This window comes from Astyanax mexicanus, chromosome 3 (assembly GCF_023375975.1).
Source record: "Astyanax mexicanus isolate ESR-SI-001 chromosome 3, AstMex3_surface, whole genome shotgun sequence".
Taxonomy (NCBI): Eukaryota; Metazoa; Chordata; class Actinopteri; order Characiformes; family Acestrorhamphidae; genus Astyanax; species Astyanax mexicanus.
Genome location: NC_064410.1, coordinates 62578038 through 62592063, shown reverse-complemented (window position 1 = coordinate 62592063; position 14026 = coordinate 62578038). Strand labels below are relative to the sequence as shown.

At 36.1% G+C, this 14026-nt stretch overlaps 2 protein-coding genes and 1 long non-coding RNA gene across 4 annotated transcripts in view; 2 read left to right on the top strand and 1 right to left on the bottom strand.

Moving 5' to 3' along the window:
• wu:fc38h03 (acetylcholinesterase collagenic tail peptide) overlaps nucleotides 1–14026 on the top strand; it is a 761412-nt gene that overhangs the window by 378564 nt on the left and 368822 nt on the right. The gene's annotated exons all lie outside the window — the stretch shown is intronic.
• On the bottom strand, nucleotides 4940–8595 carry LOC111191175 (uncharacterized). The gene is made up of 2 exons (XR_002649363.2): nucleotides 6974–8595; nucleotides 4940–6807 (listed from the first exon to the last, which is right to left on the bottom strand). It is a non-coding gene; the product is annotated as an uncharacterized LOC111191175 (long non-coding RNA).
• On the top strand, nucleotides 9076–12594 carry hoxa11a (homeobox A11a). Its single transcript, XM_007239491.4, has 2 exons — nucleotides 9076–10127; nucleotides 11520–12594. The coding sequence occupies exons 1-2, from the start codon at nucleotides 9287–9289 to the stop codon at nucleotides 11750–11752; spliced, it is 1074 nt and encodes a 357-aa protein (XP_007239553.3). The 5' UTR covers nucleotides 9076–9286; the 3' UTR covers nucleotides 11753–12594.

Here is a 14026-nt window from a genome sequence, read left to right as displayed (position 1 = left end):
ACATCGCCATCTGCTGGTGAACTTGAAGTGGTTCAGACACCCATAATAATAATAGTAATAGTGATTCCTAACTACAAATCCTAAATGGTCATTCTCTTTCAACCTTTATTACAGTTTCTAATACAGTACTTTTATATGTAGTTATAGTTTATATATAGAGCAAAGTTTATAAACAAGCAATGAATAACGAATAATTTTATTCTAGCACTCATGAATGTGGTTTATACTGGATTTTTTTTGTTATTCACACGCCTATCAACAATTATATGCGATGATTTATAACATCAACTACACGCATTTTTTTATTATATGTTATAACAAAAAAAATCGTGGTTATGAGGGAACTTTACAGTATATTGCAGAAATTACACAGAAAATAAACGTTGAATTCTAAATTATTAAACACCTATAATGCGTGAAGTTTGTATACGATACGCCATATGTAGTATAGTTTAGTGTATATTATAGTTTTAGGCGCTGTTGTGATGCCTGTTTAGCTTTCCAGATTCCCACGCGCTTTTTAGTTCTGTAACACGGTATTGTAGATGGTAAAGCGCAAAAAGTATGAAGTCCCATATAAAGACAAATTGTCGTCTTCTACTGTAAATTTGCTGTTTTGACAACAACGAAATGTACACTTAAAAATATCAAACAATTACAATACTTCCCAAAGCCATAATGGCACATAAACACTAAGAACAATAATGGCGTTTGCACAGCAATAACAACAATTCGTTAAATTCGGTTTTTAATACAACAACGGCAATAATAATAATAATAATAATAATAATAATAATAATAATAATAATAATAATAATAATAATAATAATATGCACGTTTCTGTGTTTTAATCCGTACTCTCCATTTTAATAAAAATAAATGTTAGTCATACGTGTTTAATTGTTGTTAAGGTCAAAACCAGAAAACGCAACATATCAAGTATTATCTCTACACGCTTGTAAATCAATCGACTGTTAATCATGTCTTAATCCAAATGACTTAGTAAACTGCATATTAAATGTACTATGTTATTAATAAATGTATCATATTTATGCATATTTATCAAATTTATGCATATTTATTCTAAGTTTATTCCCATTAGGTGTCAATTCGTTCGTGTTGTTGAATTTGTACTAGCGTCATTTTAAAAGAGCAGAGGTTTTTGTGCGTAATATTGTTTAAAACCTGTTAAGGTTAATTTAACAACACGCAATTCACGTGCAAACACGGCTTCAGTACCCTGTACAGTACAGTTAAAAATATATTGTTCAACAAATGTGAAAAATATATATTTTTCTGCAAGTGAACTTTATTTCGTTGAACTCAGTTAATAACAGAAGAAAATGTTAATTTATTGTTTAACACAACAATGATCTGGTATGCCAAGCTGTTTAAAAAATCAATATCAAATCGATTTTCAGTTGTATTGCCACATCACAGTAACAGGTGTGTATATGTATACGTATGAAGACACACCATACATAACTTATACCTACATTGCTGCAGGTATAAATATGTAAACTATGAATATGCTATTTACAAGCATGTATGAAATTAATATGTGATAAGAATGTGGAAGTCTTGGTTGGTGCATTAATAAATATGCATATGAAAAATATAAAAAATTAAATAGAATATCAATATATAATATGTGCGTTCAATACAAATTATAGAATTGTATACATGTATAAAATAAACGTAAATATAAATAAGAAGTAATAAATGACAGTTTGAGTTTTATGCGTAACAAAATGTACAATCTACGATCTGAGTTTTTTCTTGTATTCAGGAAATTCATTTCTAGTTCATCTCTAAAGGTCAGAAGCACAAAATTATACCATAATCATTGGTAAATCGTTGAAAGTGTTATACGTCTTGTTTAGTGCCAAGTTTTATGTTTAATATTAAATATCACGTTATCACCATGTTATCACCCATGTTCTGTATTTTCAGCGCACTCTGAAATGTGCAGTAAAAGTATTAACTTACACTTTTAAAATTATTTTCTATCCAGTATACATTGTAAGATGTGAAATGACACGTGATCATCCAACAATTGTGCAACCTAACAATTGCTTTTGTTGAGGAATGCAATTTGAGGGATTTTCACAGCAATTTTCTGTTTTGAAAAAAACTTTATCTGGAGAATAGAGACAAATACTTAAACAAAAAAGGATAAACTCTTTTGATACCCTTCATTTCAGAAAACAAAATCAAATGGGCAGATGTCCCATTTTACATATAAGTAAAGTGACAGTGAGGCAAGAATGGATGGATACATTTTTTGTAGACCTTAAGCATATAATAAGTTCAGACAATATGTTTTCATTTTTTATATTTATTTGCAAGCCAATATTAAACAACTGGTCATATAAGAAAGTGTGTACAAATAAAACAAATTAGTGGAAAGTTCTAAGAAGAAAGTCAAGTTTTCGTATTTCTACAAAAAAATAAGAAATTGAAGTTCAGGGGAACTGTGGAGGTAAAAGTGATATCTAGAAAGCCTATAAAACTCTAGAATGTTGGTTATACAGCCAAATAATTACAAATAATGCATCGATTTTTTTGTGGAAAAGTCATAAGGGGCAAAGAAAACCTGACATTATGTCACATAACTTTTGAAGCAAGATGGAAACAAATGCTGCGGTCATAAGAAGCCAAAACATCTTGCCAGCTCTGAAGCACTGGCGTGGAAGTGTCATGCTAATGGAATTGTGTTGCCGCTAGTGGGATAGACGAATCAAATTAAATGTTGTTTACAACAAGATAATGATCCAAAACATGAAAACACCTAAACAGACACAAACTGAAGCTTTTGGCCTGACCCACACTTTACCCTGAACTAACTATCCTACTAAACATTTGGACAGACCTTAATCAAACTACTCAATATCTAAAGGCCTTCTGCAAAAATAGTGGAAAAATCCAGTTTAGCTGCAAAAACATTTTTTTGTATTTTTCCCCCAAAGGAGACCGTTGCGACTGCATCCCCCCCCCCCCCCCCCCCCACTTCATTCATATTTTATTTCATGTATGAAAGATGATTCCAGATAAAGCAAAGATACTATGGGCTTGTTTGTGCGGGCCGAGCGTGGACTCTGAGAACTACAAGTTCACGACTTGACGTTGCGGCGCACGCACGCTTGCGTCTGGACAGTCCGTGCACGCCCATTTAGTCTATGGCGCACGTCATCAAGGGAGGGAAGAGGGGGTTGTCCGGCCTGTGCACCAAAAACAGGGTTTCTGGCGCCACCTAATGCTAAAACTGAAAACGGCAGGTGAAACCGAGGTCCAAAACCTGAAGATGGAGATAGGGTGAGAGATACATAGATAGATACTTTATTAATCCCAGAGGAAAAAGCCAGAGGGACATCCAGTAGCAGCAAGTATACGCACTACACAGAAGATACAAAAAAGTATTAGGTAATATGATACAGATAAAAAAATACAGTAAAATAATAAAATAAAGTATAAAAGTACAGTCTTTTTTAAATGTGTGTGTAATTTAGGTAGTACATTTAACACAGTAAAACACAATGGACAGCAAACGATACAAATATCTCTAGGATATAAATAAGATGCACACCAGACGTGTGTAGTAGCGCAGAGGCAATACAAAAAACGTAGAAAAACTCAGAAAAACACAAAGAGACTGAGTTACTGGAATAGGCAGCCACTTGTGTCGGCGCCGGAAGGACAATAATGTTGGTCTGTGTGCGTCAAAATGTAAATTCTGTCATTGTGTTACATTTGTTTACTCAAAAACAATGAATCCTGTGTAATAGTTAATAAGTAAGTACTGATATTTAAATGGAATTCTCATTAAAGCGTATTTATATTACTTCTAAACCACAAACATGTTCAGTTTGGTGTTTATTTTGAGGTATATTTTGAGGACTTGTATTCTAAACCACTTGGCTTTTCGCTTTTAGGAAACTGTCTCACCAAAATTGGTTTGATACTAATACATTTTAGTTTATACAGTACAATATAGTGGGAATACATGTCAAATGTGGGTTAATACATTGTACCTGTTGGGCGCTGACCTTCGATATACTAGTAATCCGCTGTCAGGCTAAAGGCTGCACAGACTTGATGGAGGTTTTATGAATGGCTGGTAAAATGGCACTCCTTCTCTCAAGGTTCAGCCTGCGCGCGCTAAGCAGGTTTACAGCCCAGGGTGGTCGTCTAGACAAATAAAGTCAAGGCAAAAGGCCAACTCTTTCTTACTCCAACTCCTTTTGGTTTTAGGTCAAATATAGATTCAGTTTAAGAATATTCAAACATATATTAATTTACACCTGGCAGGTTTTCGCACTTTATTGTTTTGGTTTACACTGTAAAAATCCAACTAAACACAAATATGTTAGTTTTTTTTATTGTCAGTTTTGTCATTGTCTGTTGTATTTTTGTATTTGTGTTTCAAGAGACGTTCTGCCTCTTGCCAGGCTGCCAGTATAAATAAGAAAGTGTTCTTAATGTCTTGCCTGGTTAAATAACGCATAATAAAATTAGAAGTTCTTTTTTTTTGTCGATTAAGCTCAAATGATGTTAAGTCCACAATAATACTTTTGGATAAATGAAGTACCTTTTTTGTGGAGGTTATTAACACTGTAGACATTTTCGTAAACGCCAAACAGAACAGACTAGCGTTTATAGTGTACGCGTCTACGTTGTGAGTTGCAATAACGTTTTAAAAAAATAAATAAAAGAATGTGAATGATGAATTCATTCCAATAAAACTATAGAATAAGTTATAGTAATAGTGTATGTTTACACAATATTTTACTATATATAGATGTATAATGTGTGTATAATTATGTGGAATTTATTCAGACACATACTTTTATTTTATCTACAGTGTTGTACGTTTAGTTATCTAAAACCTGTATCTAAGCTTGCTATAGCAACACAAAACCAAAACAGAAGACCCAGCTGGTACATTAGGCTGTAATGATTTTATTGGTTTTACTCAATTTTGCTTCGGGGGCTACTATTTCTGCATAACCCAGTTTCAGCCCCCTTCTCAGAACGAGTTGCATTGGCGACGGCATAGTGAATACTTGTTTAGAATACTTGGAAGTGGTTTTAACTGCTTGAAATGCATTTAATGTAAAACCAAAATACGGATGTCCACACTGTCTGTATTGTGCAGAGCTACAATACCACACAAACCGACAAAGTGTCGTCTTTGCTTTATTAAACAATCCACTTTTTATCGTTTAAATATTTGATTATAATTGTTTTACGAAAGACCATATATTGCAAAAAAATACTAAAAGTATAGAATGGCGACACAAATTTGAAAAAACTATGCTATATGCATGTACAAATATTTACTGTGATGTTGTGTAGCAGTCGACCACAAATGTATTAATAAACTATGAAGACTTATTAATGCATATACTCATATGAATCACACGTGATTTTTTTGCAGATTTCAGTATGAACATTTAAAATATCCACGTAAACCATTAATGGGTTAAAATCAATTTTAACACACTGTTTAAAAAACATTGGCTTGACCGGCTCCTATAGGCTAAGTATTGTAAGGGTTACTTTGTTAATTTGTTGTTTTTGTTTGTATGCGCTAATATAATGGGATTTAATGAATGATATTTTTATTTTTAAGAACATGGAGAATACTATTTTCAGATTGTCTGGGTTTGGTAACTACACCCATTGTAGTTTCATTATTTTGTTAGCAATTGTTTCTAAAGCTATAACGTTTCTTCAGTTTTAGGGTTTACAAGAGTGTTTTCGCGTTTTTATTTGAACAATTAGGATGTGGTACTTTTAGCTGCAATCCACTTTCGTCACTGAAAAAGTTAATTACTATTCCCAAAACTCCGTTTGCCATAAGTTTCAAGTTCAGCAATAAAACAAAAATAAAGACCTTATATTTAACAGAAAACTTGCAACTTATTACTTGAGGTTATATAAATTAAAATTATATAAATTAATTGTATAGTTTATTTATTACCTCCTTTTATACATTATTTTGTCCTCTATTATTGTTGTTTTTTAAGAATACCTTTTACACATCTGACTGTATAACGTAAAAAATAACGTACATGCTTTTTGTGCTAATGTTTTAAAAGACAAATTTGGAAGCAATATTATTTTTCATGATTAGCAAATCTTCCTTACTCGCTACTTTTCATTTCTTTGTGTTGCAGGCGTACCTTTGTCTGCTCTAAACTAAACAGACCCTCTGTACAGTTCGTTTTGTGTATTCTGAGCTTTACTCAGTCAATTTTTGGCACTTATTGCAAATTTTGGACAAATATAGTTATCAACGGCTTTTAACGGCTGTTAATGGTTATGTAGTATGTAAGGTAAAATTAAATGTAAACAGCGGTAATACTTTTTAAAATTACAATAAAATATTGCTAATCGATGTCTCTAATATTTTACATTAAGTGAATTCAGAGAGAATCCAGTCCTGTGTTTAGCGCATTACGAAATAACCAGCATACATGAAGCATTCATCATTTTAGTATTTAGCCTTGGCCTTGGTTTACGTGTTTAAAATTTGCATTACTAATTTGACGCTTTTAAACACCGTGCTCAATTTCGTGTTTTCTCCATAAAGATCTCCACTAAACCCTGTTATAGAATAATATTCGTAATGGCTGGAAGTCCATCCCAGAAGACCATGGATTGTTTGGACTCTGCAGTCTCTTCTCCAGTCGCGGCGGGATACTCGTCCCCCTCCCCCGAACTTGAAGTCGACCGCACAGCCAAGGCTGCGGTGGCCACATGAGGGGGGTTAGGCAAGCAGTAGACGTCCTGGCGCAAGAGGAACTGTAGAGGAGCATACTGAAACTTAACAGCTCACCCTGTTACCACATGGCTTTCAATCATAGCTTACAATAAAAAATAAAGTAACATTTCTGATTTCTGTTATCAACCATAAAACCTCAAACACTGTGTATCCAATTATCTAGCACATTAAGCGGTCAAAACTTACCTGCATTATGAGAAAAAAGTATACACGTGTTTCAAATTCTTAGTGTTTTTTGTCTGTTTTCAAAATATGCGTGTCTCTCTACGTGTACGCCTAGACCTCCTCCCTGCCTGCTGGGTTAAATGGTGAAGAAACCCAAGATTCTACAAGAAACAAAAACAACAACAAAAAAAATGAAAGAACATTAGGTCTGTTCCTGTCCTGTCCTTGTTTCCGTCGCACCCAGGCTGCAATTACTGTTGAAAACCTTCCAACACAAGGCCCGGAATTTGTCAGGAGTTGACGAAGAGGCGGAGCGTGTGGTCTCGAGGCCACCGTTTTGTTTTTGGGTCGCTGTTTTCCAAGCAAATGTCACTCCATCACCGGGACGACGATGGATCTAGATTACAAGGACACGAATGGTTTTAAAATCAGTTCTTTTACACTATTCCGAACACGCGGGTTTAATATACGGGCTTTCTAAAGCTCGAGTTACTCGATCGTCGTGTGCGTTCTTAAAAGACGTGCTCCATGTCCAGGAATTAAGACAAAGTGTAGCGGGGGCGATGTGAGGTCCTCCGGAGCCTAATCGGGCTTTAGCACTTACGGTCACACCAGATTATCCTTAGACCCCAGTGAGCTCTGCTAACATTACACACCACCCAGCAATTCAACTGTTGGTTAAATCAACCAAAAGGGGTATTCATTTCAAATTTTCATGTTTTCTTGTGACGCTTATGCTGTAAGTGTTTTGTAAACCATATTAACTTGGTTTTTATTGCACTAATTTGGCTTATTACACCAAAATAGCAACAAGAAACGCCCATAGGAATGAAAAACTCAGTATAGTAATAATTAACAGTATGCAGAAATTTGTATTTGCTAAAGAATTTACTGATTGATCAATCGTGCCTTTATATTGTTTTGAAATTTGACTAGCTTTAGATTAAATAAAAGAACGACTGTTTTAATTTGTCAAAAAGTTGCTTCTTACACAAAAACGCTACAATGAATGAACTATATTAAGAGTTTGTTTTCGATCAAGACTACGAAGTATTAAAATAATACAAACGTCGCATTAAAAATGTTTTCTGAAATGTCTAAACCACTTTGCAATGTGTGATGTGAAAATACGTGAATGAATATTGTTTATGCAGTTGTATAGATGTTGTGTGGAAAACTTTCTCAAGTAAAGTCCAAGGTAGTCTTTCCTTTATTGCCACCAGATTCGCAATGACACTGACACCCTCTTGGCACAGGGCCGTATGTTGAATAATTTTCACCGACGAACTTGTACGGAATCTATTAAAACAAATCGGACATCGTTCATTTACATTCTTTTCTTTTTTGCTTCATTTAGTTGTACTTTAGTCAACTATCGCTTTGTGTGTGTGTTTTTTTTTTTGCTGTAACTTTGGGTAGGAGAGTAACGCAATTTCAAACCTCGACATGTCCAGTACATATGCAGTATTGACAATAAAACTACTTGTATAAAAAACTCCAAATCATCACATGCAAAAATAACTATTTTCTTTAATTAGGTTACTATTTGCTATTTGAGTATGAGTTGTTAATTTACTATTTTACTCTATTTATGATTCTTTATGACGTGGCTCAATTTAACGCTATAGAAAATAAATTCTAAAAAACACTGGAAATACGTTGATCTAGAGTAACTTCCGTGTTACTGTTTTTTTTAAGTTGCATGTTTAAAAATCATATAGACATTACCTGCACCTTAATTATATATATACACCTTAATATATACATATATATATATATATATATATATATATATATATATATATATATATATATATATATATATATATATATATATCTGCGAAGATCTTATTTCTAAAACAAAAGAAATGCATCGATTGGTTCCTTAACCTGGTGGTGCTTTTATATAACCCAGAAGTGTGTGTGGAGACAGTCCCTTGACATTGATTTTTGCCATTGTATTGGCCTTGGCATTGGTTGTGTTTGTCTTTGTAGTGTAGTGGTGTTTTGTTTACCTGTATAGACATAAACACAGAGTTATGTTTTTTTGTTTTTTTGCACAAAAACATCTCCTAGACCTGCTGAAGTGCGAAGCGCAGCGGTTGACCAGTCGTGTCAAAGTTACCAGTGTACAAGCCTATATGTGTCTCATTTACTGAAAACAGGCGCGCGCACACACCCACTCTTTCTTTCTCTCCCCCTCTCTCTCGTGTGTGGCGCGCGGGCGGGTGCGCGCGCGTGTAAGAGAAAGAGAGAGAGAGGGAGAGAAAGAGGGAGAGAGAGAGAAATCTGTCAATTTCTGATGTAGGTCACGTGACCGTGGCCTCTCTTGGAATGGATGGAGATGAATTTCCACGTCAGCCTACGTCTCAAAATTTCTGCCTCGCGAACGCGGCTTCAAAGGGAGGGCGAGTGCAGCGAGCGCGCGCGCTCGCGAACCATGTTGAGGACGCTGCTGTGCACGGCTCTCGCCAGCCCGAGCTAAGAAAACAGCACCACCCCTCTCCCTTCCCGAGCCCCCAAATGATGGATTTCGACGAGAGAGTTGCCGTCGGTTCCAACATGTATCTGCCCAGTTGTACGTACTACGTACCGGGCGCAGATTTCCCCACCTTGCCATCGTTCCTCTCGCAGAGCCCGTCTTCACGCCCCGTGCCGTACTCTTACTCGTCCAACCTGCCGCAGGTCCAGCCGGTGAGGGAGGTGACGTTCCGGGACTATGCGTTTGACGCGCCCGGAAAGTGGCCTCACCGGGCGCCGCTGTCTCAATGCTACACGGGGGAGGATGTGGTGCACCGGGAATGCTTGCCAGCCTCGACCGGTGTTGGGGAAATGCTAGCAAAGAACAGCTCCACTGTGTACCACCACCACCACCACCACCCTACGTCTGGCTCGTCGTCGTCGTCAACCTTCTACGGTAGCATAGGGAGGAATGGCGTGCTCCCACAAGCCTTCGATCAGTTCTTCGACACCGCCTATGGCAACTTGGAAAACGCGCCGGGTGAAGAGTACACGGCGGTAAGCAAGCAACAGCAACAACAGCCGTCCAGCAAGCAGCAGAGCGCCGCGCCGGCACCGGCACCGGAGCAGGACGCTGAGGGGAAGGAGCGAGGCGAGACCAGCAGCCCGGAGTCCTCTTCCGGCAACAACGAGGAAAAGAAGAGCGGGGCGAGCAGTGAGTATAGCAGGGCGTGCAGCGACTCACCCTGTCACGAGAGAAAGTTTGCAATCTTGCGCGCTGCTGTTAAAAATTTTATATGCTGTTTTATAAGCGTATAAGGTTTATTGAGGGCTCGAGATTTCCCCAACAAAACCTACTTATAAACTGTGAGAATCACGTGCTTGGAATTGAAATTGGCCATGAAATACTTAAGACCAGTGAAGCTTTTTGACTTGAACTTTAAAATCTGATAAAATCTGATAGTGCAGCGATTTTTAAAGTAGCTCTAGCAACAGTCATAGCAACCTGCTTCTCACATGACTCTGTAAAATTATAAAATGCTACTTTCACGGGTTATTGGCGTTAAAAAGCCCTTGTGGGTGTGAGAGCGTGTGTGGGAAGCGTACACGCTGGGCTGTGGGCGCAAAGGTAACCAACAAGCAGTTTAAATGTAAAATAATATATTTACATTTCTATTTATACGCATAAGTTTGGCTGAGAACAGCGATTAATGTAGTTAAATCTTCTTTTAATGATTTCTTTACTGTATGTGAGTTTTCTGTTTTCTGCTTTTTCAAATGCTGGGATTGCTACTAAACATTTATAGTGTCTTAACAAATAGTATTTTACAGATGGTTATTTTTAAACAATTGTTAAAACATGTGGAAATCCGACATTTGGTGATATACAGAATTTAATTGTAGGACAAATATTAGAAGATATGTAATTGCGTTGTATAATCTGCAAAATGTCACGTTAAAACCTCATTTAAACCTCTCATGATTCTTTGCCATTTTTAAACATTTTTAACATTGTTATATAGCAACAGATAGCACATGTTGTAAACACATACATAATGTAAATTATTTGATGTATTGTACATTTATGTACGATAATTGTAGAACACTTTTATACTAATACATATATATATATATATATATATATATATATATATATATATATATATATATATATATATATATATATAAATGTATTAGAAGTATGCAAATGCATTTATATGTACATATATAGGTAGTAAACCTACAGTATAAAAGTGTAGTACAATTATCGTACATAAATGTACATAAATGTATATAAATGTGTATATATATATATATATATATATATATATATAAATGTATAAACTGTGTTTGAACATATTTGAGATTTCTGTTTGGGACCGTATGTGAACGAAAAACAAATTCTGAGACAAAACACATGTTAATGTTATGTTTTAAAAAAGAATAATATACATGAAATATCGTTGAATAAGTAACAACACAGTACACAACATTGCAGTAGATTTAAGGTTTAATAAGGCTCACTGTGTTTTCATTTGGAAGCCATTGCAACGAAAACAAAGAAGGGCTGTGTATGTTCATCTGATTATTTTTATGTGCCTTCCAGATACACCCAGAGTTCGGAAGAAACGATGCCCATACACCAAATACCAAATCCGCGAGCTGGAGAGAGAGTTCTTCTTCAGTGTGTACATCAACAAAGAGAAAAGGCTTCAGCTCTCCAGAATGCTTAACCTGACCGACCGTCAGGTTAAAATCTGGTTTCAGAACAGACGCATGAAGGAGAAGAAACTGAACCGGGACCGTTTACAGTACTACACGACAAACCCTTTGTTATAGGACACCTGAACAACACAGCCTAAAAAGTGGCGCAATAACACGCGCGTTAACAATGAAGCGATAACGATGATCAGCGGTTAATTTCAAGTTCGAGGACGTCGACGTTCGCTTTGACTTGATGCAATGACAGTGAGCATGAGCCACGTTGTCTACGGGTTATTTAGTGAATGCATATGTTGCTCGTTTTTAAGGTCAGCAGTTTTATTGTGTTTTGAAAAGCTCACGGATGGACAGCTGCCTCTTGCATTGTGCTAGCGTTTGTGTTGAAACCTAAAACAGAGTTCTTGTCTAAATTATTTCTAATTTGCTTTTCAAATTTGCTGATTCAAAAAAATGTACTGTTTGGAAATCTTTGGAGAGTCATGTGTTTGAGGTGGGTGGTTGTGTTGGTGTGTAAGCGTCTTTAAGGCTAAAGAATTGGTGTGACCAAACAGAAAGTCACAAGGAACTGTGATATTGACTTCTCTCTGCTTGTAATGCTATTTATTAATTGCTACACTGTTGTAGTGATTTTTTTCTTGTTCCATATGCATAGGAAAAAAAAACTAAAAATCCGGGGGACTCTTGAAGCAATAACGTTTCTAACCCGCACTTACAGTCAACGCAGTTGAGCTGTTAGTAGAACAATTTTCTTGTTGGTCAACAAATGTTTGCAAAGTAATAAAAATTCCGAAATAAGGACAACAGTCGACGATCGAGAGGATAAGAAAAAGACTTAATGCTCTCTCCAAAGCAATGCAGACTGTAGAACCTTCTCTTGTGGACTTCTTTTTGGAGAGGTCTGAAAAATGTCTTCTTTATTGCAGCTAGACCTACTTTATAAAATCACATTTTCACCCAAAGAGAGGAAGCATTATTATTATTTTTCACAGTTTACATTTCCTCGTTTTCTGTAAGGCACAGAAACGTGAAGAACATTTCCATTTTTTATGGACACGACTAAACTCCACTGCTTGTTATACCATGTATCATGTATTTCCAGAAAAAAACAACAATTAAACAATTGAGAGAAGTATTAAATGTTTGTTTCTGGGTATATAAGAGACTTAATGGCATAATTGTGACAAGCATGCGGAAAGGTAGAATCGGAATACAACTTTGTTTTTTGTTTTGTTTTGTTTTTAGTAATGAATTAATGAGTTTTTCTTTATCAGGTGACTTTATAGTATAAGGTAATATTTTAGCTATTTTGGTTGTATTACGCATTTGCTTGATTGGTGATGTGTAGGCTTCGTAGTCTATAAGTTCAGAAAATTAGAAGCACATTTGTAAAATAAAATACAGTTGCAAGTAAACCATTTTCTATATTATATTGACACTTCTTACACGGCAAATTTTTTGAAACATGTATCCAAAAAATAGAAGATAAAGATAATGGAGTTTTTAAAAATCAGTTTAACTAAACAGCTATATTCAAATCAATATGTTGCACGATAGCAATAATAGCAAAGTAAAATTTACATCAGATGCACAAAGGCCATTTTTGAAACCCAAAAACAAACAGTTTGTTTGTTTGTGTATTTATTTATTTTATTCTATCTTTCTTTTTTGCCTGTGGTGCCCTAATATAATTGTCCATTGTTTTTGTTTTGCTGATGTGTATCACATCCCGCTGACTTTGGCCGTCTTTATTTTTAATTTCACTGTTGAGGTGTAAGTGTCCGGCTTTTCTTGACCTCTTGTTTTTAGGAGAAGGTGGGTTTTACCTGAAAGTACTTTTCTGTGGACAGGACTTCTTTGCATTTTTCGCTGATATTATCTGAGTTTATGACCACAGCCTTAGGGTTCATGTATGACAATCGAGAGAGAGAGAGAGAGAGAGAGCGAGCGAGAGAGGGAGGGAAGAATGAAGTTTATGGTTGTGCTTCGAACGGTCAGGCCTGGCTGGCGCATCCTTTGAGGCGCTGAGGAATCTCGGCCTAATTACTGGGACATCCTCCCTGTTGCTGCAGCAACGCGGCCATAAAAGCTGTCTGCGTCTAGAGCATTTGGACGATTGCAGTGCGGTGCCATAAACAGTCTCAGAACCAAGGTTATTAGCTGTGATTCCAAGGTGGTGGGGGTTGGCGGGAGAAGAAAACTAGGAACGAATGTCAACGCTTGATCACCTCTTTCTATTCAAATCCATCTATATTTTTTGATCAAATCTGATTCTTACTGTACAGAAACTGGATAGGGGTCGTGCCAGTCCGGATATTTCTTTAGTTCTTTCTACTAAAACAACTCTACAAACAGGAGTGACAATTCTATTAGAACATGTTGGGTATCCACGGG